We start from the raw sequence: 24,958 nt of genomic DNA, 5'->3' as shown, positions 1-24,958 counted from the left end.
CGGTATCGGATCGGTGCATTCCTAATCATATTTAAGTTAAATGGGTTCCAAAAAATAACTGAATGAAAAGTGGACTGATATCTTACAACTAAATTGAACAAAAAAGAGATCTGAATCCTTTAAAGTCCAGATACATGTTGAGGAAAAAAAAAGTATCTTCTACTGATGACATATACTGGAATTACTGTTAATGTTGCTGCTATATTATCCAGTATACTAGTTAATAATAAAGTTTTTCTTAATAAGATATACATTTATATTTAAATAATGAGTAGGTAGCGGTCTGTGTTTCTTTACATATTAAAGATCACCCCCGATTAGTTCCACACAATAATGTAAAGATATTCTAAGCTGATTATGCAAAAAAAACAACACTGGTATCGGATCGGTGATTTCCAAAATCGGAATCTGATCTGAAGAGAAAAAGTGCTTGCTCAGTAGCGCTAGAATGTTTTTAAAAGTTGGAATTTATGCAAAAATGTCTGATGTGAGATGCCGCTTGTCAATAGTTCATCTGAATGAGGTTAACTTCAGGGTACATTTACTAATTAACATGTTGATTTCCTGTGTGATAATCTTGCTTTGAGTGTTTTTGGTTCTAGACATAAGTGACATGAAATACGAAAGTGCATGAATAATGGTCTGTGTTTATTGAGTTAATCTTTAACTAAAGCTGTTTATAAACATACAGTTGAAGTCAGAAGATTACATACACTTAGGTTGTCATTAAAACTCTTTTTTTTTTTCGATGTAATATTAGTCAAGTCAAGTGGTTTTTATTAGCAAACTATAGAGTCATTTTTGTGCACACAGGTGAGGCTTTTATGTTTGATCATGATGAACATGATGAACATGCTCCTGAACACTCAAGTTTTCTCTTTATTTTTGATCTCACCCATTCATTTTCAATGGCCAGTCATTTTTGACCTGGAACACCACAAGTGTGACTTTGTGCCATTTTGTACAAAATAAAAGCATTTCAAAACAAACTTTCTGGTTAAACATTAAAGCACACTAGTGTGATAAATAGTACAGAATATTTTAATATTTTATTTTACATGGCCAAAATTATCCACAAATAATTCTTTTTCACTCAAAAATGGAGGTGCATAAGCTCAGGTCAGTGAGGCCTATGATCAAGCAGTTCTAAAAAGAAATGTGCTAATTGAACAAAACATGTGCTAATTGAGAGAATACAAATTGGCAAAAAGATTAATCCAATATTTGAGGATAATATAGCATAATGAGAGATTTATAAGCAATTTTTATAGTCCGGTCATTTGTGACCAGGAACGCCAAAAGTGTAACAAGATGAAGCCCCCCCATCAATTCAAAAATTATCAAAAATGGTTTGGGAAGTTGTGATACCCTGTGTGAGCAAAGTCAGTAAGTTTTAGTCTAATAGGATAACATTAACTAGCATTTTCAGGCAAACTAAAATCCTCTGTGTCAAAATGACAAGAACACAACATGAGGGTTTTTTGCAAAAGGACTATATCAAAATGTAAATCATGTACCAGTTTATATAAGGCACATTGATATTTGATTATGATTTAAACTGACAGTGAGACAAAATGATTTATATCTTCTGTGTGACTCACAGCTATTACTCTGGTGGAAAGGAGGATGGTATTCATTTCAGTGTTACAGCAGATTTCTGATATTTGCAACATGTTCACTCCTGTCCACCCTGAGGCACACTGTTCAACAGTTGACACTCTTCAAAGCCTTGCCCTGAAACAAACTAGTCCTTAGAATTCAGAGATAAGTCAGCATATAAGTATAAGTCAAATTTATTTGGATTGATCTCATCTGTTCTGTATAATCCAAACTACAATGGATGCCTGCAGATGCTGAGAGGTTAGAAGAACTCTAGTTACCTTAAAATGTAAAAATTACATTTGAAAACCATTCAAAATCTAACAGCAACATAGGTTAATAGTGGTCGCTGTGCTTAAGCCTTTGAGACAGCATGAGCAAAATTGGAATGGATAATTGGGAAAGTTATTTTTGCATGTTTTTATGTATGTTGATTGTCCGGTGTTTAGGACTGAGAAACAAAAATGTAAGTATTTATTTCTCTGACAGTGTTAATGGGACAGTTGTCTTTACAGAAGAGCAAAACTTGCCATTCATATTATTCAACTTGTAAACCCATTATCCCAATCTTGAATCTCTATCCAAATGCTTCTGGGATATTAGTAACAGATTTTTAGGATTCAGAATTGTTTTGTTTGACATCAATATAAACGTCTTACAGTTTATTAGTTAATTAATGATACAGATTATTTTAGTTAAATTGAAGAGTTTTATCTGTTCCATAATTGCACTATATAAAAAGCTGAAGTGGTCTCTTCCTCAAATAAAAATATTGCATGTTTTAAGAAGACTTGGAATATGAGCTACCATTTATAGTGCATTTTGCTCCCCTTTTTTGGAGCTTGACATCCATTCGACACACTCTTTGTGTGATTTGCAGAGGAAAGTAAATCAAACAGGTTCTATATAACATGAGTGGTGAGTAGATGATGACAGAATAAAAAATTTGGGGGAGATAAAACAGGCAGTTTAGAGATATTATAACCTCAACTATTGAACTGTTCCTTTAAGTGACCTACATGTGTCCCACACACAACCATCCTATCTCTGTTTAAAGATATCCTTGGCAATTCAGATTACGAAATCAATTGACTTTGATGGCTTAATTGAATTTAGCTGATGTATTTCCATTAATGTTCTATGAGACTGCAGTGACTAACTAAATTAAGCACATTGTTTACTGCTTGCCAGAATATGAACCTGATTTAGAAAGAGGTTCTAGTTAAACAAAATGTATGTGTAATTATTATCAAATAAATGTCACATGTACATGTGTGCTAAATAAGCCTCGCATCCTTTCATTTTGGTTTGAAATTGACCCGCAACAAGTCATTAGGTAACTGATGCTTAAAGATCAGTGAAACAACAGAAGAAGCATTGTGATCCAACTTCCTGGTAAAGTTTCCATTGCTTTTTCAGAAGAAGATCTGCTTGTGTGACCTAAAATAGATCTAAGATGAAGGTGTGGACATATTTTAACTGAAGCGTAGCATAGCTGCTTATCCAAGATGCATCTTAACATCTTTGTGTACAAATTTGGGCCAAGTTTGTGGAGTAATGGAATACTTGGAAGACCCTTGCGTAATCAGGGTACAACAAGGTAACCATATTCCTTTGCAGTTACAAATATAGAATCTGATTACAATACAGTCTATAAAAATGGGGATTACTTGCAAGCAAGAGTGGCGCCAAAAGCGAGTTTTATTTTTAGTTGTAAATAATGTAAAACAACCTGCAGAAATACATATTTTATTAACTCTACTCCCTAACCCTAAACCTAACATCAGTCAACATCAAAATATTACTTTATAGTGAAAACGTCTAAATCGCACTCACCATTGTTTATGTGAACGCGATTACTTCTTGACTCCCATGGGACCAGAACGCATGTCTCTAAAGCTGCTAGCTCAATACCCTGTCAGTAGCACCACAAGGAAAGCAAATGCATTTGAATTGATGCAAAAATGTCTGATGGGGATAGTGCTTGTCAATAATTTGGTTGAACGAGGTCGATTATAGGGTACATGAACTTTCGGAAACAACATGTCAGTCTCTTGTGTGATCATTTTGGGATTCCAATTTTTTATGTGTAATGAAATATATTACTACCACCATTGGTGGGACCTGGCATAAACAGCGTTGTTCTGTAGGTTCAGCATAGGGCGCAGCTCCTGTCTCTCTCGCCCATCTCGGCATTTCATGGAATTGTGCTACCCACAGCTTTTACTGCAAAAAGATGCTTTAATGTTGTGGAAACTTTGTCATTATTCTCTCTTTTTTCTTCCCTTTTTCTCCCCAATGCTGTCTAATTCCTCATGGTGGCGCAGTTACTCACCTCAATCAGGGTGGCGGAGGACAAATCTCAGTTGCCTCCGCGTCTGAGACAGTCAGCCCACTCATCATATGACCAGCTGAGCGTGTTACCATGGAGACTCATGCGTGTGGAGGCTCACGCCCCACAGAGAACGAGAACCACCATTAGGCGATCCCCAAGGAAGGTAACCCACGTGACACTACCAAACCTTGCAACCGGGCCAATCGGTTGCTTAAGAAGCCTGGCAAGTGTCACTCAGCACACCCTTCGAACTCACTGGATTCGAACTCACGACTTCAGGGGTGGTAGTCAGCATCTTTGCTCACTGACCTACCCAGACCCCCATTACTTTCTCTTTTAAGATAAAACTGAGCCCTTCTACTGGTAATCTTTATTTGCAGTACAGAAAACCTGAAGTTTTCTACTAGTTGAAATTACTTGTCTCGTTTTATTTTATTTTACCTTAAGGTAATCCAAAAGTAACAAATTATTTATATTACGTTATTTTCCGTTATATTTTGATTAGATTACTGTGACAAGGAGGAGGGCATGGCCATGATGGCGCATGGCCGGTGCTGAATCAGCTGATCAGCGGGAGAGCGAGATAAGGGGCAGCTGGAGTCATTGAGAGAGAGAGAGAGAGAGACACACACGGCTGCATTGCATGTGTGTCTGTTTATGTTTGTTTAAGTTCATTGATTAAGTTAATTTAAACATTAAAACTTTATGTTGATTGTTCAGCCGGTTCCCGCCTCCTCCTTGCCCATCCTTTACCTGCTACAATGGTGCAGAAACCCGGGAGGTTGGAGGGATGTGCTGTCAAGGAGTCCTCGCAGCTGCCAGGGTAGCAGCTGCAGCTGCCTGCCTGAGGACAGAGGGGTTGCTGCCTGCCGCCGAGAGCCGGATGAACCGCGGCCATCTGCTGAGAGGGGGAGGAGCAGTTCTGTCCTCCAGGGGCCGGAGGACTCACTGCTGTCTGCCGGGGGAGGAGCGGGCTGGCATCCGCCAGAAGGTGGAGGAGCGGTTGGGGACCAGGCAGCAGCGCGTCTAGGAGCCAGCGAGCAAGCCCTTCTCTCTCTCTCTCTCTCTCTCTCCTATCTCTCTCTCTCTCTCTCTTTGTGTGTCTCCACTCACCCTTTACCTCACCCCACACCTCCCTTCGTTTGTCCCCCAGGTTCGCAGGAGGTGGGGTGGACCACCGGTTGGAGTGGGAGTTAGTCAGACCGGTGGCGCCTCTGCCTGAATCTGGCGGGAGAGGGGTATGAGGAGGGCATGGCCGGGCTATGATGCACCGGTTCGAGAAAGAGAGAGACGCATGCGACCGCGTTGCATGTGTGTCTGTTTATGTTTGTTTCAATTAATTTATGCATTAAAAGTTTATGTTGATTGTTCAGCCAGTTCCCGCCTCCTCCTTACCCATCCTTTACCTGCTACAGATACTTATTACATACAGTATTATTTTTTTTATTAGATATCAATTAGTAATTAGTTTTTACTGGATTACAGCTTTGAAATAACCCGCCCTTCTCTCTCAGCACTGTAAATCCAATTTCTTTGCAATATTTATTAGCAAATGTATTCTGCTTAAAAATGGTAGTTTAAGTTTGAAACAGGGAATTCTCAAATTTTTTCAGATTTTTGAATGCACCTTACTTTCTCCTGGACCTGAGTCAAAGCTGTGGTACTTCTTAGATGTTGGGTTGTTAATAATGAAAAAAAAAACATGCATAAGAGCCCCTCCCAGGGACAGATTAACCACCAGGCCGTTGCCTAGGGGCTTCTAATCTGATCTAATCTGCATCTCACAGGTGCTGCGCATTTATTCAAAGGACTGCAGAGAACAAGCATGTGATTTACAAAACACTTTCAAACACAATGATAAGGTGTAATTTATCCTGGCTGTGTACAGCGTTTATAAATATTAAAGTTCTTTTAAACATTACAGTGAGTTATTGCACAACGATCAAAGTCGTCCTTATAGTATGTGTTTACATGGCCTTGACGCACATGTGAACAGCCCCTAAATCGCCCTATAGTCTACTTCAAAAACTGACCTGAACCTGGCCCAAAACCTATAGGTTTATCGGGTAACTTCGGACTCAGATCAGGTTGAAGACCTCTAAAGACGTACAGAATAACCGAATAGTAATTTTGGTATTTGAATACCATGCACATCCCTAATAATAACACATAATTTTGGATCGGTTCTTAATTAAAAAGAACATGGAACTGGCCATGCACGACATTGCTCCAAACTAATCTTCCTGTAGAGCATTAAAGTGAATGTAGTCACATGACATGTCATGGGGGCCTCCATGGTGTACTAGCCCATGGGTGTCTCAGTTTATAATCTGTACTTGGCCCCTCCTCTTGGTGGTAATTATGTTTAATTTTCAATTTTTCCATTTGACTCCTTCGCAGTGTTGACATCTGGCAATATGGTTATGGGCTGTTGCACCATGTGATATTCAAAAGAATTTAATCCTAGAGTAAATCAATTATAGGATTGCAGTTGTGAGACACTCATTAGATGAATATCAGCAGTGATTACATTTACATGCATGATATTATTCCGATTATGCCTAAACCTTTATGGGGTTTAGGCCATAAACGGCTTAAACTAAAACCAAAAGCCACATGTAGATTTTTGCCCATTACCACAATTTCGCTCTGCATGTAAACACCTTTACCTGCCTTCAAACCGGCTTATCAAATTGTGCGGATGGCTGCTTATTTTTTTGACATCAAAAGCAGAGAATAATCAGATTTAAAATCTTGTGTAAACGTGGTTCTTGCGCTGTCGGATTTTCTGAATAAACAGATTTTTGATAGTTATCAGTGATTGGTGTACGTGGGGCAACTCTCTTTTTTTTTCCTATGCCCCTACACATGGCCTTGGAAGTGTAGAAATATGCTGCAACATTTTTGTTTGTGGTGCCTTATAACCAACTAGACATAGAAATGATTTTTTGCTCAAAGCAAAAGTCTCTGTGGTCTTTGAACGTTTGTCTTGGGGTTTGGCAACTTATTCCACTAACATTTGAAAGATTTAACACAGCTTTAGTTCAATCTAAAGTATTAGTATCAATCCTAATCTAACACAATTTTGCTATTTAAAATGCCTGAATTATTATTGGTTTTATGACGTTACTATTATAATGAAATGTACACTGTAATTCCATCCTCATTTTCTGGAAAGCAATTGTTTGCAGGTTTAGATATTAGTTTTTAAACCAAGCTAGAATTGCACCCTGCCAAACAGCAGGAGGCGTCTGTTGGAATGCACATGGATGGAGACAACACACTGGGTGATCCATATGAATCGCAGCAGCCCACATGACTCCAGTCCAGCGGTAGGAGGTCATTTGATTCTAGGCCATCTGTTGTGTGGCCAGCTGTGTGTCGACCAAAAACATTATGCAACAGCTCAGCGAATGAATTTGCAGCGTCTCTCAAGAGTCTGGACTTGTTTACAGCAACTAGATGTTGGGGAGGAATCACTCATGACTTTGATTTGGAGCTTAAGCAATAACATGAACTTGTTTGCAACAAGGCATCTATGGGACAATACAAGTCGCGTAGACACTGGTGTGCAACGCCACCCAAAACGTACCTTACTGAAAACCAAGAAAGTTAATTCTGCTGAGTTTGGTTGCCGCTGTCATTGTTCATAATTGTGTTTATCCATTTGAGCAAAGTATATACTTTATTTTCTTGTTTATTTTATTATGTTCAGTAAAGACTGAATCTTTTTACAGTCTCATAAATATGCTCTTTTTTTGCATTAGGCATTCATTTATTATCCAAAATGCCGTTTTTGAACCAGTGAATGTAAAACATTATTTATTGTTTTGTCACTGTTCCCCAATAGTGCTAATTGTCTCTTCAATTACATTTGTGTATTCCAGAGTAGTGATTCATTCTTCTGAACCAATTTTTATTTAACGGCTTGAATGAACCAATTCATAAAGCGTTGGTCGATCACCCAATGCTAAGGAAAATCTGTAAGAAGGGCACGATGTTGTTAACAAAATGGGAATAATTAATATTATTAGCCTAATAGTTAATGTTATTTAAAATTTTGTTGTTTACTGATGTTCTTAATATTGTTATCAATAATGCTGGAAGAATAAACATTTGACCAATCTATTTAGGCTGGCGTATTGAAAATATTGATAAACAGCTAAATGAAAAGTAAAATGCCGACTTTGAACTTCTAAAAACAGTTTTGAGTGACGACACAGTTGTGAGTGGTTTTTTGAAATGGTTTTATGAAACAAACTATCCATGCAAACCTGATTCTCTACAATGAATCAGACTGCCCAACAATAGTGTCTTCAGCATATTTTAGAAAATAATTCTGAAAATAAATGAATCGCGACCTGTGTTGGGGTGATGCATTACGAAGTAATTAATTACATTACTTTTTTTCAATGAAAAAATAATTTAATTAAAGGGATTACTATGAATTTTACAATTCTATATAAAAACAATAGTGAATTTAAAATTGAAATGTAATGTCTAATGTTAAAATGTTTTTTCGAATTTAAGCTGCCCGATTATATTTGGCCTGTTCATGAATAATTTATTTGATTTTATATTATATATTTGAAAGAATTAAAAGAATAATTTCATGTCTATCCTATTATTTTTCATCTGATCAAGGTTAATAAGGGTTTTTAGAAAGTAATGCAATTACTGTTCAGACAGTAATTAGTACAATAATCTAATTACACTGTAGAATATGTAATTAGTAGTTAATAATAATTTACTTTTTTAGAGTAACTTACCCAACTGATCACGACCAATTTCAGATTTCACTATTAAATATTAGGGATCACTAAAACAAAATTTGTTTGATACCAATATCCGATTATCAGAACATCTGTCGATACTGATAGTTTTTTATTTTACCTTGTTTTAAATCCTGATAATTAATTGCACAACTTAAAAATACATTTTAATTACTTGATTCTCTATATCTCTGTCTGAGAATGCAGAGGCAGGACCCAAGTGCAGTGTTAAAAATAAAGGAATTTATTAATGCAAACAAAAGGGCAAAAATCAAACCAAAACACACACAAGGGGAAAAACAATAAACATAAACTGCCCCAAAGGGTATCCAGGCTGGGGTAGGAAAAACAGGGCACAGGATACATTACCGGGTATGGATGGGATGATAAACAGGACCCACAAGAGGCTGGAAACAAGACCACTTAACAAGTCCAAGGAACAGGACAGACTGGAATACACACAAGAAGAACTGGCATTGGGCGGCACACATGGGAAGGCTAAAATAAGGAGAGAAATCAACAGGTTAACAAGGCAGGACAGGTGTGACTAATAATGGGCAAACAAGGAGGCAGGGTATGACGAAAGACAGAGAGACACACGGCGATACAGAAACAGAACAAAGCCACGTGTCTCTTAAGACAACACCCGAATGAAATGAGTGCACATCTCCAAGACATTGAGGCAATATATGCCCATGCCAACCGACAAAACGAGAATGCATAGCAAGCGAAGCGATGCCACGCATTCTTGCACTAAACAAAACCTGAGCGCAAACGCCATGTGATGCACGCAACATGCGACAAAAACAAGACCTGTGCGAGTGTTCACACCTTAGACTGAAGTGACCGAACCTCAGCACAACATGAAGACGGCTTGACATGAGTGCGATGCGAGGCACACCCGTGTTTGATGCGAGTTCATGCTCCCACGATGATATTAGTGTGATGCACCCACGTCAATAACAGACAGACACGGAGTGTCCGGATCCCGACATATACCGAAACAGACAGGAAGTCAGTATCCAGACATAGTGCTCCCGACATGAAACAAGACAGACCCAAGAGCGCACAGCAGGGAATACAACCAAAACCTTGCGCTCACTGCCCAGAGTGACAACACTGTGACAATCTCTACATATCTTCCATGTTTTAGATTAATTGGTAATTTACTGAATTCTGAATAGCCTCATTTTAGGCTCTCATTATATTGGTAAAGTTTCTTAATTTTTAATTAATTAAGGCCACATCCACACTCATCCATTTTCCAAAGTATTCGGTAATGGAGAGCGTTGTCAAATTTCTTCGTTGTTGGTTGAGGAAAACGCCGTTCTAGTGTGGATGAGAGATGTAAACATAGAAAAATGAATGCGTTTTCAAACTAAAGTGTATTAAGTGTGTACGTGGCCTTACTCACATTAACTGAATTCTGAATAAATTCCCAGTTTTGGCAGAAGCAGCCTCCGGTTTAGCTTGAAGGAACTCATCAAATTCTTTGGTATGGTGAGCTTTAGGCTGAGTAATCACATTCGTTTTGTTAAAAGTTTTAACAGTAGTTCCACCACGAGAAATTCTAACAGTGCACAACTTAAAAATAGCAACTTTGTTGTCATTGTCACCTAATTCAAAGTAATTCCATTCAAGAGACATTTTCTTTCACACAAAGCACAAGTTGTAAGTTAATTATCTGAGGCGTCTTTCTAGAAAATTTCTCGTTAACTCAACCTCTTCCTGATATGAGGGAACCACTGTTATTAAACACAGACGCCATCATAGGTGTTGAAAGCTGCAAGTCAGTTGCAACATTTATTCTCATTGTAACAATTAGTAAGCCCTTCATCGTAAAGGAATTCTTAAGATGCAGTTTAGGTATACATTTTTTAAATTACGTTGGAAATGACCTGACTGACTAAACAATTTTGCCTCGACCTTTTGTGTCACTGGTTCCAGATTTTTCTTCAGAACTGAGTTTCCTTGGCATTTTTCCTAGGCATTTATACAGCAGGGAGGAAGACGTTTTCACTGAAATAGTCAGAATGGAATGCAAGTGGGGGTTTTTGTCACTCAGCATGCACTATTTGACATCATACACATGCACCCAATTGGGTAAATCTTGTTGCTGAGAATAACTGAGAATCAATTACTGTCAACAAACCTTCAACGATTCAACGAACCTACAACATACACAGATTTTCCGCTGCTTTCATACCTCATGTTCTACTGCAATTCCTTGGTGCCTACAACACAAAATGAAGCAACACCTGATTCATCTATACTAACCTCTTCAACTATCTACTAATTTGCGCTGCATGAGTTCAGCACTACAGATATGCACCATGGTGTATATAAGGAAGAGGACAAATCTCCAGCTTTCTGTTAGCATCTGTCTATACTGCCTGTATTATCGGTCCATTCTTCCATCTTGCAATTTACTTGGCTACTGATAGCTACATGCAACATACGGTATAAGCAACACACACTTATATCAAGGATTCTCTTGTCAATTGATGTATAATCTGTATATAGGCTAATGTGCAGGTATCATTACAGAACTGCCCATGTCTCCGTTCTGATGTCCCTAGTCTACTTAAAGACCAGTAGTAATAGACAGTCAATAGACAACTTGATCCATTTCGGATTAATTGCAAATATTTTGGAATTGGTTGTAGTTATCTCCTCCTTTTGACTTAAGTCTTTTAAAGACTAGTTTGAGGGGCTTTAATTTAATCAATTGAATCACTGATAAGTATTGCAGACTGTGTCCAAAACCTAAAGCACAGTTAATGGACTCATGAAACTGGGTTCATAAAGGCTTCTAAGCCTTATTTTAAGCGAATAGTTACTGTGGTCTGTCAAGCTCGAAAGGATGAAAGTATAATCACGAGTCCGTCTATCACCCCTGGTGAGACAAAACCACGACTCGTCAGTGAAGAGCACTTTTTGCCAATCCTGTCTGGTCCAGGGAAGTTGGGTTTGTGCCCATAGGTGACGTTGTTGCCGGTGATGTCTGGTAAGGACCTGCCTTACAACAGCCCTACAAGCCCTCAGTCCAGCCTCTCTCAGCCTATTGTGGAGAGTCTGAGCACTGATGGAGGGATTGTGCATTCATGGTGTAACTCAGGCAGCTGTTGTTGCCATCCTGTACCTGTCACTCAGGTGTGATATTCTTAGACATCTCACTGTACGGACATCTGCAGTCCTCATGCCTCCATGCAGCATGACTAAGGCACGTTCACGCAGTAGAAAGGTCTCTTTAGTGTCCTAAGTTTTTATAACTGTGACCATAATTACCTACCATCTGTAAGCTGTTAGTGTCTTAATGACAGTTCCACAGGTGTATGTTCATTCATTGTTTATGGTTCATTGAACAAGCATGGAAAACATTGTTTAAACATTTTATGATCTGTAAAGTTATTTGGATTTTTACAAAATTATCTTTAAAATACATTGTCCTGAAAAAGGGAAGTTTCTTTTTTGCTGAAACTCAGGATTGAGGTCATGGCGCTTTGGATAAAAAGCGTCTGCCAAATGCATAAATGTAAATGTAAATTATGGCCAAGCAGTTCCATTTTTGGTTCATCAGCCCAGAAGACATTTCTCCTCAAAAGATCTTTGTCCCCCTGTGCCCTTGCAAACTGTAGTCTGGCTTTTTCTTCCTTGCTGAGCAGCCTTTCAGGTTATGTTAATATAGGACTTGTTTCACAGTGGATATAGATACTTGTATACCTGTTCGCTCCAGCAGCATCACAAGGTCCTTTGCTGTTTTCTGGGATTGATTTGCACTTTTCACATCAAATTCCATTCATCTCTAGGAGACAGAATGCATCTCCTTCCTGAGTGGTATGATGGCTGCGTGGTCCCATTGTGTTTATTCTTGCGTACTATTGTTTGTACAGATGAACGTGGTACCTTCAGGTGTTTGGAAATTGCTCCCAGTGTTGAACTAAACTTGTGGAGGTCCACACATTTTTTTAATTTATTTTTTTAGGTCTGGCTGATTTTCTCATGATGTCAAGCAAAGAGGCACTGAGTTTGAAAGTAGGCTTTAAAATACATCCACAGGTACACCTCCTATCAGAAGCTATATATATATATATATATATATATATATATATATATATATATATATATATATATATACAGCCTGTGTGGTGTTAATGCAATCAGAATTGTTCGTTTAATCAAAGAACACATTATCTAACAGAAAGACACACACATGTAATAAATGAGGAAACATACAGGAAAATATGACAACACTGGCCAATATAGAGATTGCTGTGCCATGTTGCGCATGCGTTAAATGTACTGGAGCATGTAGAGCGTGCAGATGTGTGACTCCGCCCTCACCGTCTACATCATGCTGGAGCACAGATCCCATAAATACCGAAGAGCTCATTTTCCTCAACTAAAACACACGCTCGCGCACTTTTGGTACTCTTAGACAAATTTATTAACACCATGCGTTGCAAAGTGAGTTACTGCCTGCCTTATTCACCCGGATCCTCTCCAAATTATTCTGGGAGATTAATGTCATACAGAACACGATGCAGGTAAATGTTATGTTTTAGTAGTAATAATAATTAAACGTGATGCGTCTCTCTACAGCTGTAAGAGCATAAATGTGAGAAATGTGTTTTGGTGTGATATTCTACTATAACTATAGGCTATTATATGAGATATTTAATGTTTGTCTGAATTGCGGACTGCTGTTGGAAGCATGCCACATGTCACGTACGACCCGTCTTAAACGTAACGAAAACTATGAGTATTGCCAGCGTGAATATAAACAATCTGTACCTCTATATACAAGTGTAAAAGCTCTATAATTAAATATCCATGCCTACTTTTGTCAAAATACTTTTGTGTGAATGCTATGCGCACACAAAAGTATGAAATGCGCTCTGTAAGTAAAATTTATCACGTATTATTCATTAATTATTAGGCCTATTAATAAAGTAAAGCCTCGAGGGTTTTAAATTTGCGTTGTAAATATAAGGGTTCGTACCATCACGACGGACACTTACTCTTCATTTATTTGTGTGCACATTTAAATATTGCATATTGGGTAATTGCTCAATGTTGACATGCTGGTTTGAATGTATGTGCATGACTGATGAGTATCTTTAATTGTTGCACTGTACCAGACACATGTATGATACGTGATGATAAGCACAAGAAGGAAATGTCATCAAAATGTGGTGTTTTAATTACTCCTGGGGGAAAGTTGGCAGAATGTTGGAAGTGTGATTAATCTGATATGATGTAACGTGCATGGCAGGACTTGAATATTCCTTAGAATAACTTCATTTTTTTAATAGGCTAACAATGTCTTTGTTTTCTTTCTGCAGTGCCTCTGGCGTCAGCGTTGTTGCCATTGATAACAAAATAGAGCAAGCTATGGTGAGTATTTGAATTTTCTCAAAGGGTCAATGACTTGAAGCTATTTCTTTTGTCCAGATCTATAGAATTATTCAAAAGCACAAAGGCAATTCACACAAAACAAATATTTGAATACACCTCTTCTACGATGAACATGTTTTCATTTCCTGAGTTCAAAGTCTTTTAGATTTTTGTTCTGGTATTAAAGTAAAAAAAATGTGGTGTACGTCCAGAAACAATAAATAATACGAATAGTCAGTCACATTAAAAGCTGAAATTCTTGAAAAAATAAATGTTAGCATGAGCAGTGCAAAATAATATTTGATTAGTATTTCTTTAAAAACAAATGAGTAAACATTTTGAAAATAAATTTGGAATTTTATCGAATTCAGTGAATATTTGAAAGATTTATGCATTTGAATCTCATTGATAAATTTTGTGTAAAGAAGAAAAAATTTTGTGTAAAGGTTAGAAATAGGCAAAACATTTTTTTGAGTGTATTTGAAAAACATTTGTTCACCAAATCAAAGTCATGTGATGTAATCAACATCCAGGTTGCTATTTTGTGACAAAAAAAAACAGGGAGTACCCTCAAGACCATCTGTGGGGAATAAAATAAAAAAGAATCACACATATATATATATATATATATATATATATATATATATATATATATATATATATATATATATATATATATGCACACACCGATCATTCAACATTAAAACTACCTGCCTACCTATTGTGTAGGTCCCCTCGTGCCGCCAAAACAGCACCAACCCGCAACTCAGAATAGCATTGAGATGATATTCTTCTCATCACAATTGTACAGAGTGGTTATCTGAGTTACTGAAGACTTTGTCAGTTCAAACCAGTCTGACCATTCTCTGTTGATCTCTCTCATCAACAAGACATTTCCATCCACAGAACTGCTGCTCACTGGATGTTTTTTGTTTTTGAACAATTCTGAGTAAATTCTAGAGAATGTTGTGTGTGAAAATCCCAGAAATACTCAAACCAGCCCATCTGACACCAACAATCATGCCACGCTCCAAGTCACTGAGATCACATTTTTCCCCCATTCTGATGGTTGATTTGAACATTAACTGAAGCTCCTGACCCGTATCTGCATGATTTTATGCACTGCAATGCTGCCACACGATTGGGCTGATTAGATAATCGCATGGATGATTGTTGGTGTCCCTTTCATTCACAAATCTAAAGGTGCCCTTTTAAGTGGAGGTGCCTTTAAGAGTGCTGAGATTTAAGCAGAGGTGTCTCTAATCCATGTCCTTTCATCCCTGCTAAGGTCTGTGCATGTCACTGTATATATATAATTATAGTATATACAACTCCAATTCTGAAAAAGTTGGGACAAAAAACAAATATATATGATTTGTAAATTATAATCTTCCTTGGCTATATTGAAAGCTCTACAACTACACATTATATTACAGCACTTGACATTTTTTAAGTCAATAAATAAATTTTTTGTAGAGCATGTTAGAAATATTTTTCCAAAATGTGTGGGACCAATATGGACAAAAAGATTCCTACATTCCTACGTACCTGACATATGTGTTTTAACAAGATTTAACATTTTTATCAACTCGGACAACCTTATTTATCAATGACCCATAAATCTAAAAGAACGTTCTCTAAACTATTCCTCATAATAAAGCTCCAAATTGCTGTTAGTGTGTAATTTTAATTTTTTCTCTTCTCTACTCTTCAGGATCTCGTCAAAAGCCATCTAATGTTCGCTGTGCGTGAAGAAGTGGAGGTCTTGAAAGAGCAGATTAAGGAACTCTATGAGAGGAACTCTGCTCTGGAGAGAGAAAACGCAGTATTAAAATCTCTGGCCAACACTGATCAGTTAAACCAGCTCACCCCTAAAATCAACAACCCTGGAAGCACTTCTCCCCAACAGACAGCAGTGAATGCAATCCTCCAGGAGGGAAGCAAACTAGTGGCCTTGCCCCCACAACCCAATGTGTCCACGGCGTGAAGAACATTTTATCGTGGGATACCAGAGACAAAAGCAAAAATGTAAAAATCTGCAAAGGATTTTTTGTTTCCAGTCTTGTTTGCCAACAATGTGTGGAGAGCCATGCTTCATTTGTATGTGCTGCTTGGCTTTCCCAGTATTAGACAATCATTTTGGGAGAGCTTTTGTTTGGCTGGCGGGATGATTGTTGCAGCAGGTCGCCCTCCGTATGGGCTACTTGCGGGTGTAGGAGAATGCAAAAGTGTTCGGAAGGAACGTGTGGAGATGGCAGTTTAACAGGAAGCCATTGGTGTATGTCCAGGTTTAATACAAGTCAAGCTCATTTAACAGCATTTGAGGCGTAATATGGTTTTCAGAAAAATAACATTTTGACTCGTCTTTCATTTATTGAAGAAAAAGCAAAATTTGCAATAACAATGAGACATTTACAATGGAAGTGAATGCGGCCAGTCCATAAATGCTAAAATACACACCATTTCAAAAGTATAGCCACAAGATGGAAACATTTATCATTAAAATCATGTTAACACATATAATGTTCCCATCTTGTGGCTATACTTTTGAAATGGTGTGTATTTTAGCGTTTATGGACTGGCCCCATTCACTTTCATTGTAAGTGCCTCACTGGAAACGCTTGTTTTGTTGTTGTAATAAACTGGAGTAAATCAACACTTGTGGATATCAACATTATGCCACAAATGCTGCTGATTGAGTTCAACTTCTATCAAACCCGGAACATTCCTATTAGTTTACCATGGAAAGGCTTGGAGATTTGTGTTTTCCCAGAGCCGATGTTCTACAGCATGATTTAGATCTTTTTTTCTGTTTAGTTTTACTGTTTGCATATAAATATTTATTAGAGGGCTGCTATTTTCTTAATGTAAATGAACAATGTAACAGAGGTCTATTATATAAAGAAACTTTCTTTTGGTTTCTAAAGTGTAAAAGTAAATGTCAATGCATTTAGTTTTTTAATTTGCATCAAGTTTTAGGCAATAATGTCCCCATGGCACAGTTCCAACACTAAAAGTGATTCGTCTTTGGCATTGCTACTATACAGGCCTGTATTGTTGGATGGGTGGGGGTTGAATGTACATGTGTATACAGTAGATTTTAAAGCATTAGAAGTATAGCTGGTTGTACAGTTGAGAACCAGTTTTCAAGTATTTCTCTGGAAATTGTATTAAGTATAATTGCCATAATTCCCCAACATACTTCCGTTTTTTTGTTTTAGTTTTTAAATCTGGGATGGGGAAAAAGCTGTGAATTTGTTCATACAAACGTATTTTTAACCAAAGATGAAAATATGTGTTTATTTGTTTTGTAACGCACGGTTTCTTGAGCGCTTTTTTTTTTTTCCTTCTTTGTCACATCAAACAATCTTTTGTTTCTGGTTATGTTCTGCATGATCCATAAGGCCATTCTTGTTTGTTTATTTGTATTATGTATAATAATAATTTAAAGCAGTCTAGGAATGACGTTGTCTGACTATTTGGACGGTGAAGGGTAATTTCTAGTGTATTGGAGGAAAAGCCCCATGATAAACAAAGCTGGAGGGGAAAAATGAGCCATCTATTTTCAGTTGCATGGTGTTGTAAAAACTAATATCCAAATGAATGTTTATTACATTACATAAAATGTATGTAATGAATTACAAGTTATATTTCAAGGCATAGTTTACACTGATCACTAAACCTACAATACAATAATAAATCACAGAGAATAAAGACAAGTAAAATGAATCCAAAACAAGGGTTTGGGATATGATTTTTAATTCAATTTAAGTAATGGACATGTTTGTTTCAAAGTATTTTGTGCCTCGGCAATCTGTTTTTTTTGTGGTTTTGGAGCCAAAACGAAATCATGTACAATCACTGTACATCGTTATATATCACCTGATGGATGCTTTTTATTTTTTTGCTTGGTTTTTATTTTTTGTTGTTGAAGGAAATGTAGTATACAAGCGAAATGTATTGAACTTGATCACTGAGCCTTTAAAAATCTCTTAAAAAATACCCTTGTAATGTGCTGTTTTGAAAAGTTTAGTTTTCTGTCCAAAATAAATTACTGTTCTATTGAGAACTGAACATTTTAAATGTTTTCAAAAGTTCTTGTGGCTTGCAGATAATACACATAAGAAACAACTACAGTGAACCTCTCACAAGAGGGATCAGTTTTCAAAAATGCTTGTCTTACATGTTAGCATTTTGGTTAAATGATGAGCATACAAACTGACATAAATTGATAACTTTTCATGACTTTTCACACATAATGTATACATGTTCACTTAGCTAAACTGAGGCCACGTCCACACAAGTTTGAAACCTGTGTTTTCAGTTTCCTATGTCATTGTTTACTAAAGTATGTATTAATTCAGAGAGTTTTCAAAGCGCTTCGTTTTTGGTGGAGAAAAAAGTTAGTTCTAGTGTTGATGAGAGACATATACGTAGCAAAATATATGTGTTTTTAAAAGAAAATGTGGTCAAAATGTATATTAGTCTTTAACTATTATTTACTAACATTCAAATACATACAATACAATGCATTTACTGTGTAGCTACATGATATTCTGCTAATTCTCACAAGATTCACATTTGCTGGTAATAAGGTCGATGTATGTGTAGGTTTAAAGTAGAAGTAGGGGTAGGGGTTAGAGTTGGACTAGGGTTAGGTTTAGGGGTAAGGTTAACAATTTAACAAGGTTAGAGTTATAGCAAAAGTAATTCAATTCAGGTACGTTAAATGGAAGAACAATGCTACAACACGTAAGTACATAGTATCATATGCTTAAGTACATAGTTGTTAAAGACAACTAATATAAAATGGGATCGAAAATATTTTAGAAAACCATTTACGTTTAAAAACTCAGTTTCCTAACGTCATCGTCATCCACAAATTGTTTGGGAGGGTTTCAAGAAAAAAAAGCATCTGTTCTCATCCAACAACTATTCAAGTGTCTTCAGTTTACCAGACACTACTGGAACTCCAAATGCGACCGGGTTCTATGGTCAGATGAAACAAAAATAGAGCTTCTTGCCAGCAGAGACGGGTTTGGCACACACAGAGATGATGAAGTACCCAATGCCCATGATTAAACGTGTTGCTGCATCTTCAATGTTGTGGGGCTGCTTTTCTGCCAGAGGTCCTGGGCATCTTGTTTGGATATATGGCATCATGGACTCAAAACCTGGCTGCCTCTGCCAGAAAGCTTACAATGAGCCCTGGTTGGATCTTCCAGCTGGACAATACAAACAAACATCAAACATCAAAATCAACACAAAAATGGTTCACTGACCACAAAATCAAGGTTCTGCCATGACCACCCAAGTCCCCCGATCTGAACCCCATAGACAATTTTTGGGTTGAACTGAAGAGGAGAGTCCTCCAACATGGACCTCTGAATTTGAAGGATCTGGAGAGATTCTGTATGGATGAATGATCTCAGAACCCTTGTCAGGTGTTCTTCAACCTCATTAGGGAATAAAAGAGAATACTCCGAGCTGTTATCTTGGGAAAGGGAGGCTGCAAAAAGTATTGAATGAAAGGGTGCCAATAGTTATTGCCAATGCATTTGGAAAAATTCAAGAATGCCATACCAAAGTTCATGTGTAAGAAAAACGAATATGCCTAAATAACAGAATGATGATAGAATCTGGCCCAAGATGTCTCCATAAACATCATCCAAAGCAGTAACAACATACTGTATATAGCAAATATACAAACACTAATAAATGAAATTTGGGCTGGATAGATTGTGCACACTTACAATGGTGTAACTTGTTTCCCCACTGTGCATCACTGCTTGAAAAAACATCATGCACAAGGAAACGTGTTATATAATCACAAGTCAAAATCTGAATTTTGCTACACATCCCAAGTTAAACCAGTGTTTTGAAATTAAATGTTGTAGCATGTAAAATGTAATTTGACATTTTTGGATACAATCACTAAAGTACTTTGGGAAGGGAAAAATCTTTGCATAGCAAGCCATAAATAACTCCTTCAATAAAGAAATAAAAATATCCCTTTGGCTCTAACTGCCAAATGCAAAGAACCTTAAAATAACATAAATGCTGTGTGACTCACTGAATATGGTAAGCAGTTGAGGGAGAGTCGCACTACTGTTTCTTTTATGACAAGTAACAGAATCATTAAAACAAATAAACAGCGCCACCATGTGGTCAAATTAAAGGACACCAAGCACAAGCACAAACATGGCTTTTCTCATTTTCTAAATGACAGTATCTGTGGTGTGCAGTGAGAAAAAGAATAAATAATAATAATAAAAAAAACGTTTAAAAATAGGGTAACAAGTTGAAAGAATTATGAATTTGCTATGAAACAATTTCATTACTATAGCAATAAAAAACGGGGATATGAAGCCCTACTAGACTCAACTGGATTTAAAGGTCTATTCTCAGCTTAATTAATCAATGTTTATTTGTTCACTACATGAACATTTACAGTTAAACAAATGAAATTCAACATAAATGACTATGAAATATGTGAGTTCATTAAAGTAATTTCATCATTGACAACTATTGTAGATTATAAAGCTATGATCTTCTCTGCAGAACAACTCTGCACATCGTGCACAACATTTTATTCACCTTTTTGTCTATGACTTTGGACAGAATTTCTTTTGGTTGGAAAGAGATACAGTAAGAGATAGTCAAAAGTTAGACACACCTATTCATTCTTTTTTATGATTATTTTCCACATTTTAGAATAACGGTGAAGTCATCAAAATTGAAATAACACAAACTGAAGAATGTGAATTAAGCAGTGTCCAAAACTGGTGCACAAAATGACATTTCAAATGTGTACGGGTCATTTTGACCCCCTTTATGAAGACTTGGGGTAGTAATACAAAAGCAGTCATTTTTCAGAACCTATGACCAATCAATTTGGAAATGACACTTGTTAGGGTCACAAACAATATTTTTTAAAAACTACTTGGAATTTCAAGTGTACAAATGGTATTTTTCATAAAATACCAAAAAATGACATCATATTGGGTCAATTTGACCCTCTTTCTGGGGCAAAAAGAAAAGAAGATAAATCTGTTTGCTCCGAGAAGAATCTGTAATTTAACCTTTCTGTTACTTACAATATTACATTACTTGACAACATTAAAAGAAACCATAATGGCCCATTTAAGGGGCCATTCAGACTGAATGTGTTTATGCGCTTATAAAAGTTAAAGTTCTTTTAACTTGACATGGTATCTAAAAAAACAAACATTTGGCACTCCTTCGTGAAATGCTGGGGGGAAAAAAACCCCAACAAAATGCAGCACAGACGTCCATCTATAAAAAAAAACAATTGACAAACAGCGTAGATGGATCCCAATATGCTTTTGTGTATGAATGCACATTTAGGCCACGTCCTCATTAATACTCATTAAAATATTAATTTGAAAACGCATTGATTTCACAACATTTACATCTCATCCACACTAGAAAGGTGTTTTCTTCCACCGAGAACGGAGCGTTACGAAAATGATTTCCATTACCCCATTTTTGTAAAACAATGGCATAAGGAAACTGAATATGAGTTTTCAAAAGAAAACGGATTACTGTGGACGTGGCCCAAGGCTACTGGAAAGGCTTGTGTCTGAGAAATTAGAAAAAGGTGCAATTGCCACAATTATGTACAAAAAACACAGAAAACCAGAAACATTTAAACATAGGCTCCTGAATCACTTGTAATTTACTGCATGTCCATATTGTTTGTTTAAACGTAAGAAAAGAATGTTTTCCAAGACCTGTGCGTTCATTGACAATGCCGGTTCGGAAAGGATATACTCGAGGCATGAATTTGCGCGTTTTAAGCTTACTTGCGTTACAGGGAGTGCAATGACATTCATAGCAAGTTTATGTAAGTCTGGGTTAGTGGGGGCAATGCTTGCCCAGTACTTGAAAAGACACTCGCTACGTTTAAGACGTGCTCCTCTTGAGTAGACGTCCAAAAGAGACGATATCGATACGTGAGAACTCTGCACTTTTGTGGCCTGCAGTTCTTTTGCCATCAACAGCTGTTCAATCTCGTCATCTTCCTCGGATGACTGGGATGGTGTGCACTGTGTACTAGACGCACTGTTGGTGGATACATTTTTAATGGCTTCCCAGGCACGAGTTAAGTGAACCTTAGCCCTTTCTGTTTGATGATCCGTAAGAAAAAGTCGGTATCTAGGATCGAGAAATAAAGCAGCCACAAAGGCATCACTGTCAAAAAGTCTAGTTTGCCGTACCGTGAGACACTGGACTAGTCGTTTTGCGAAGAGGTTGTCGATTTTGTCAGTGCAAAGTACACACTGGAGCCAAACGCCGTAGAAGTCACCTGCCGTAAGCTGGTCAGACTGGAGGCTTTTCGCCGCGATTTTCGCAGGTTTTAACGCGCACACCAAGTTGGCTATGTCCTGCCATTCGTTCTCAATTAAATGCAGTGCTTTTATGGCTGAAGACATATCTTCACAGAAGCTCCTGAGCTCCAAAAGCCACTCAAGCATATCGTGTGTCGACTGCCAGCATGTCGCACAGTCGACAATGGCCCTCTCGTGTCCCATTTTTTTCCGAGGAATGACAATGTTCTGCGTGCGCAACTCTTTCGCAACGCGCCTTGCTTTACAAATCAAGCTGGATGACCATTTCTCTTTTAATGCATCATCAATTGCTAATTGAAAGGTATGAGCAGGACACCTGACACTGCGCAACACATGTCCTTGCATCACAGTATCAAGTTCAATGTCTAATTCCTGACTTCCGACTTCAGCCTCGGTTAGCTCCTCTTTCACCAGTGTGATTGCAGCATCAGTATAATTCTCGTTGTTAGACAGGTCATCGTCTTGCATATCGGACAGTAAATAAACTTCTTTCACCATGTTAACACCATTATCTGATGTTACGGAGTACACTTGGCGCAATTCGACATTATATTCATGCAAGACATCCTTTGCAACTGATGAGATGTATTCGGTCGTGTGCCTTTCCGTTAGCTCCTTAACGGCCAATGTGTGCATCACAATTTTGTCTCCATCAGCATATTGTACATTTATACAAAGAACAGTTCGGTCTCTGCATGTAGCTGAATCAATTTTAAGCATCAGAAGTCTTCCATTTAACTCATTCTTGAGCTGTTCCCTTTCCCCCTGAGCAACATCTGACACCATTTCACAGATGTTTGTTGAATTGATGTTGAAGTCATTTCCAATAGCCTCTTGTATTGGGTCTATAATTTTCCTGAAGCCTGAGTCCTCCATTAACGACAAAGGTCTCCCGTTAATGGTTACTAGCTCTATGCATGCATCTTTTATGATATTGGGACTTAATTGGACATGTAGGCCTGTGATCTTTGCCCTTTTCACAACAGCCACATCCAGAGTCGTTAGTCCATCTACAGATGCTGGTCTCTTTTGGGCGGTTGTCTCAGCATGCTCTGCTGGATGTCTACGCTGGAGATGTCTCTGCAGGTTGCCTCCGTGGTGTCCAGATATTTCTGCCCCGCATCCTTCAATTTTGCAGAAAGACTTATTAGAGACCTTGTCATAAAAGAAATACCGATGCGCTGGATTCTCTTGGTGGCGACCCATCTGAAAAAAGTCCATATATTGTCAATGTTTTAGTCATAGTTTTTGTCTTTGCATTTAGGCTATTGTTGTTTTAAAGAAACAACTGAAGAGAGGTAATATGATGGGTTTATCCATGTGGCACAGAATTTGTGGGTAGGCTAAGACTTATTCTAGTCTTCCATAGTTAAACTGGCAAAGGTCATCACCTCATTGGTTATTTGGGCATGAAAACAATCCATTAGAAATGTGTTTGTTATGAAATATAAGAAAATATACGGTTAACTATTGCTAAATATGGACATCTGTCAGATGAGCCTGTTTTTTTCAGCCAGTTTAGACTTGTTAAAAAACAGGTTGAGCCTTCGCCATGCCAGTTTTGTCACTCGTTTAATTTATTGCTTGTTGTAAAACCATGGTAAATTTTGTGGTTATGGTTTTACAACAAATACCACAGTTCAACTATAATTACTGTAGTAAAACCATGGTAAATGTTGTTATAGTTTTACAATAAATATCATAGTTCAAATATATTGTAATTATTGTAGTAAAACCATGGTAAATGGTGTGGTTATGGTTTTACAACAAATAGCAATTGTAAATTGTATATTTTTTGTATGATCCCAAAAGGTCTGCAACATATTGCAATAAAAACGCTTTCTATGTCAGTTTTGCACATTTGGCACATGTTTTTACTGAACATTAAATCTTACTCTCATAAATTTGTTATACTAGCTGGATATATTTTCATTTAATTTTAAAATGGTGCATTTTAGGTGCACAACTTTGCATTAAGGGGGACAGGAAATGAAAGATGTTTACTTCGTTGTGTTAAATACCTCTGTCCAGTGGTTAGATGTGGCTCTGTGATCGTCTCACTCTCTGTCATATGGCATGTTCATAGTTAATAGACTGCTAAATTAAAACGATTCGACGGAACGACGAAATTACGTTAAGTATTAAGAGATGGTTAAAAGATTGTTACGTTTTCGTTTTTGTTCCTGTAACAATTTCGTTCGTTTCCGGTTTCGATCCTCCTTCTTTCTTTGAACGGCGGATCGCAAAGTAAAATAGCGCATTACCGCCACCTGCTGCTTCCTCTCGTGACCGATCAGGACTGCGTATCCAGCCCCTTTTACAGTCCATGATTCAGCCCCTCCAGCATCCACATGAGTCCCTCACAGTCCAGACCGACAAACGTCACTTTGTCCTTCCACTAAGTACTTTTTGCACTGAATTTCCACTATTCAGAGCAAAAAGTACTTAGTGGAAGGACAAAGTGAAGTTTGTCTGTCTGGACT

General features: G+C 37.4%; 2 protein-coding genes across 5 annotated transcripts in view; one reads left to right on the top strand and one right to left on the bottom strand.

Moving 5' to 3' along the window:
• tsc22d2 (TSC22 domain family 2) overlaps window positions 1–18,186 on the top strand; it is a 39,484-nt gene extending 21,298 nt beyond the window's left edge. The window contains exons 2-3 of one of the 3 annotated variants that reach the window (XM_052121325.1): window positions 14,052–14,103; window positions 15,818–18,186. In XM_052121325.1, the coding sequence (XP_051977285.1) occupies window positions 14,052–14,103; window positions 15,818–16,090 (325 nt within the window). In that variant the 3' untranslated portion in view covers window positions 16,091–18,186. Of the gene's footprint in view, window positions 1–3,926; window positions 8,054–14,051; window positions 14,104–15,817 lie in introns of those variants that run through there. The other 2 variants (XM_052121326.1, XM_052121327.1) reach the window with 2 other exon arrangements.
• A 2,014-nt stretch (window positions 18,187–20,200) lies between these two features.
• Window positions 20,201–24,649, bottom strand: LOC127639367 (uncharacterized). Of its 2 annotated transcripts, none has more exons than XM_052121328.1 (2): window positions 24,497–24,649; window positions 20,201–23,681 (listed from the first exon to the last, which is right to left on the bottom strand). In XM_052121328.1, exon 2 carries the CDS (start codon window positions 23,679–23,681, stop codon window positions 21,792–21,794), a length of 1,890 nt encoding a protein of 629 aa, XP_051977288.1. In that variant the 5' UTR covers window positions 24,497–24,649; the 3' UTR covers window positions 20,201–21,791. The 2 variants fall into 2 exon arrangements, with proteins under 2 accessions (XP_051977288.1, XP_051977289.1); XM_052121329.1 differs by having other exon boundaries at window positions 24,480–24,519.
• Between the last annotated feature and the right edge of the window lie 309 nt (window positions 24,650–24,958).

The sequence above is a fragment of the Xyrauchen texanus genome, chromosome 48 (genome assembly GCF_025860055.1).
Source record: "Xyrauchen texanus isolate HMW12.3.18 chromosome 48, RBS_HiC_50CHRs, whole genome shotgun sequence".
Lineage (NCBI taxonomy): Eukaryota > Metazoa > Chordata > Actinopteri > Cypriniformes > Catostomidae > Xyrauchen > Xyrauchen texanus.
Note: the sequence above shows the minus strand (reverse complement) of the source record. Positions and strands in the feature narration are given on the sequence as shown.

What these genes read in the sequence shown, in the direction of transcription:
- LOC127639367 (XM_052121328.1), bottom strand. Translation starts at nt 23,681, where the DNA reads ATGGGTCGCCACCAAGAGAATCCAGCGCATCGGTATTTCTTTTATGAC.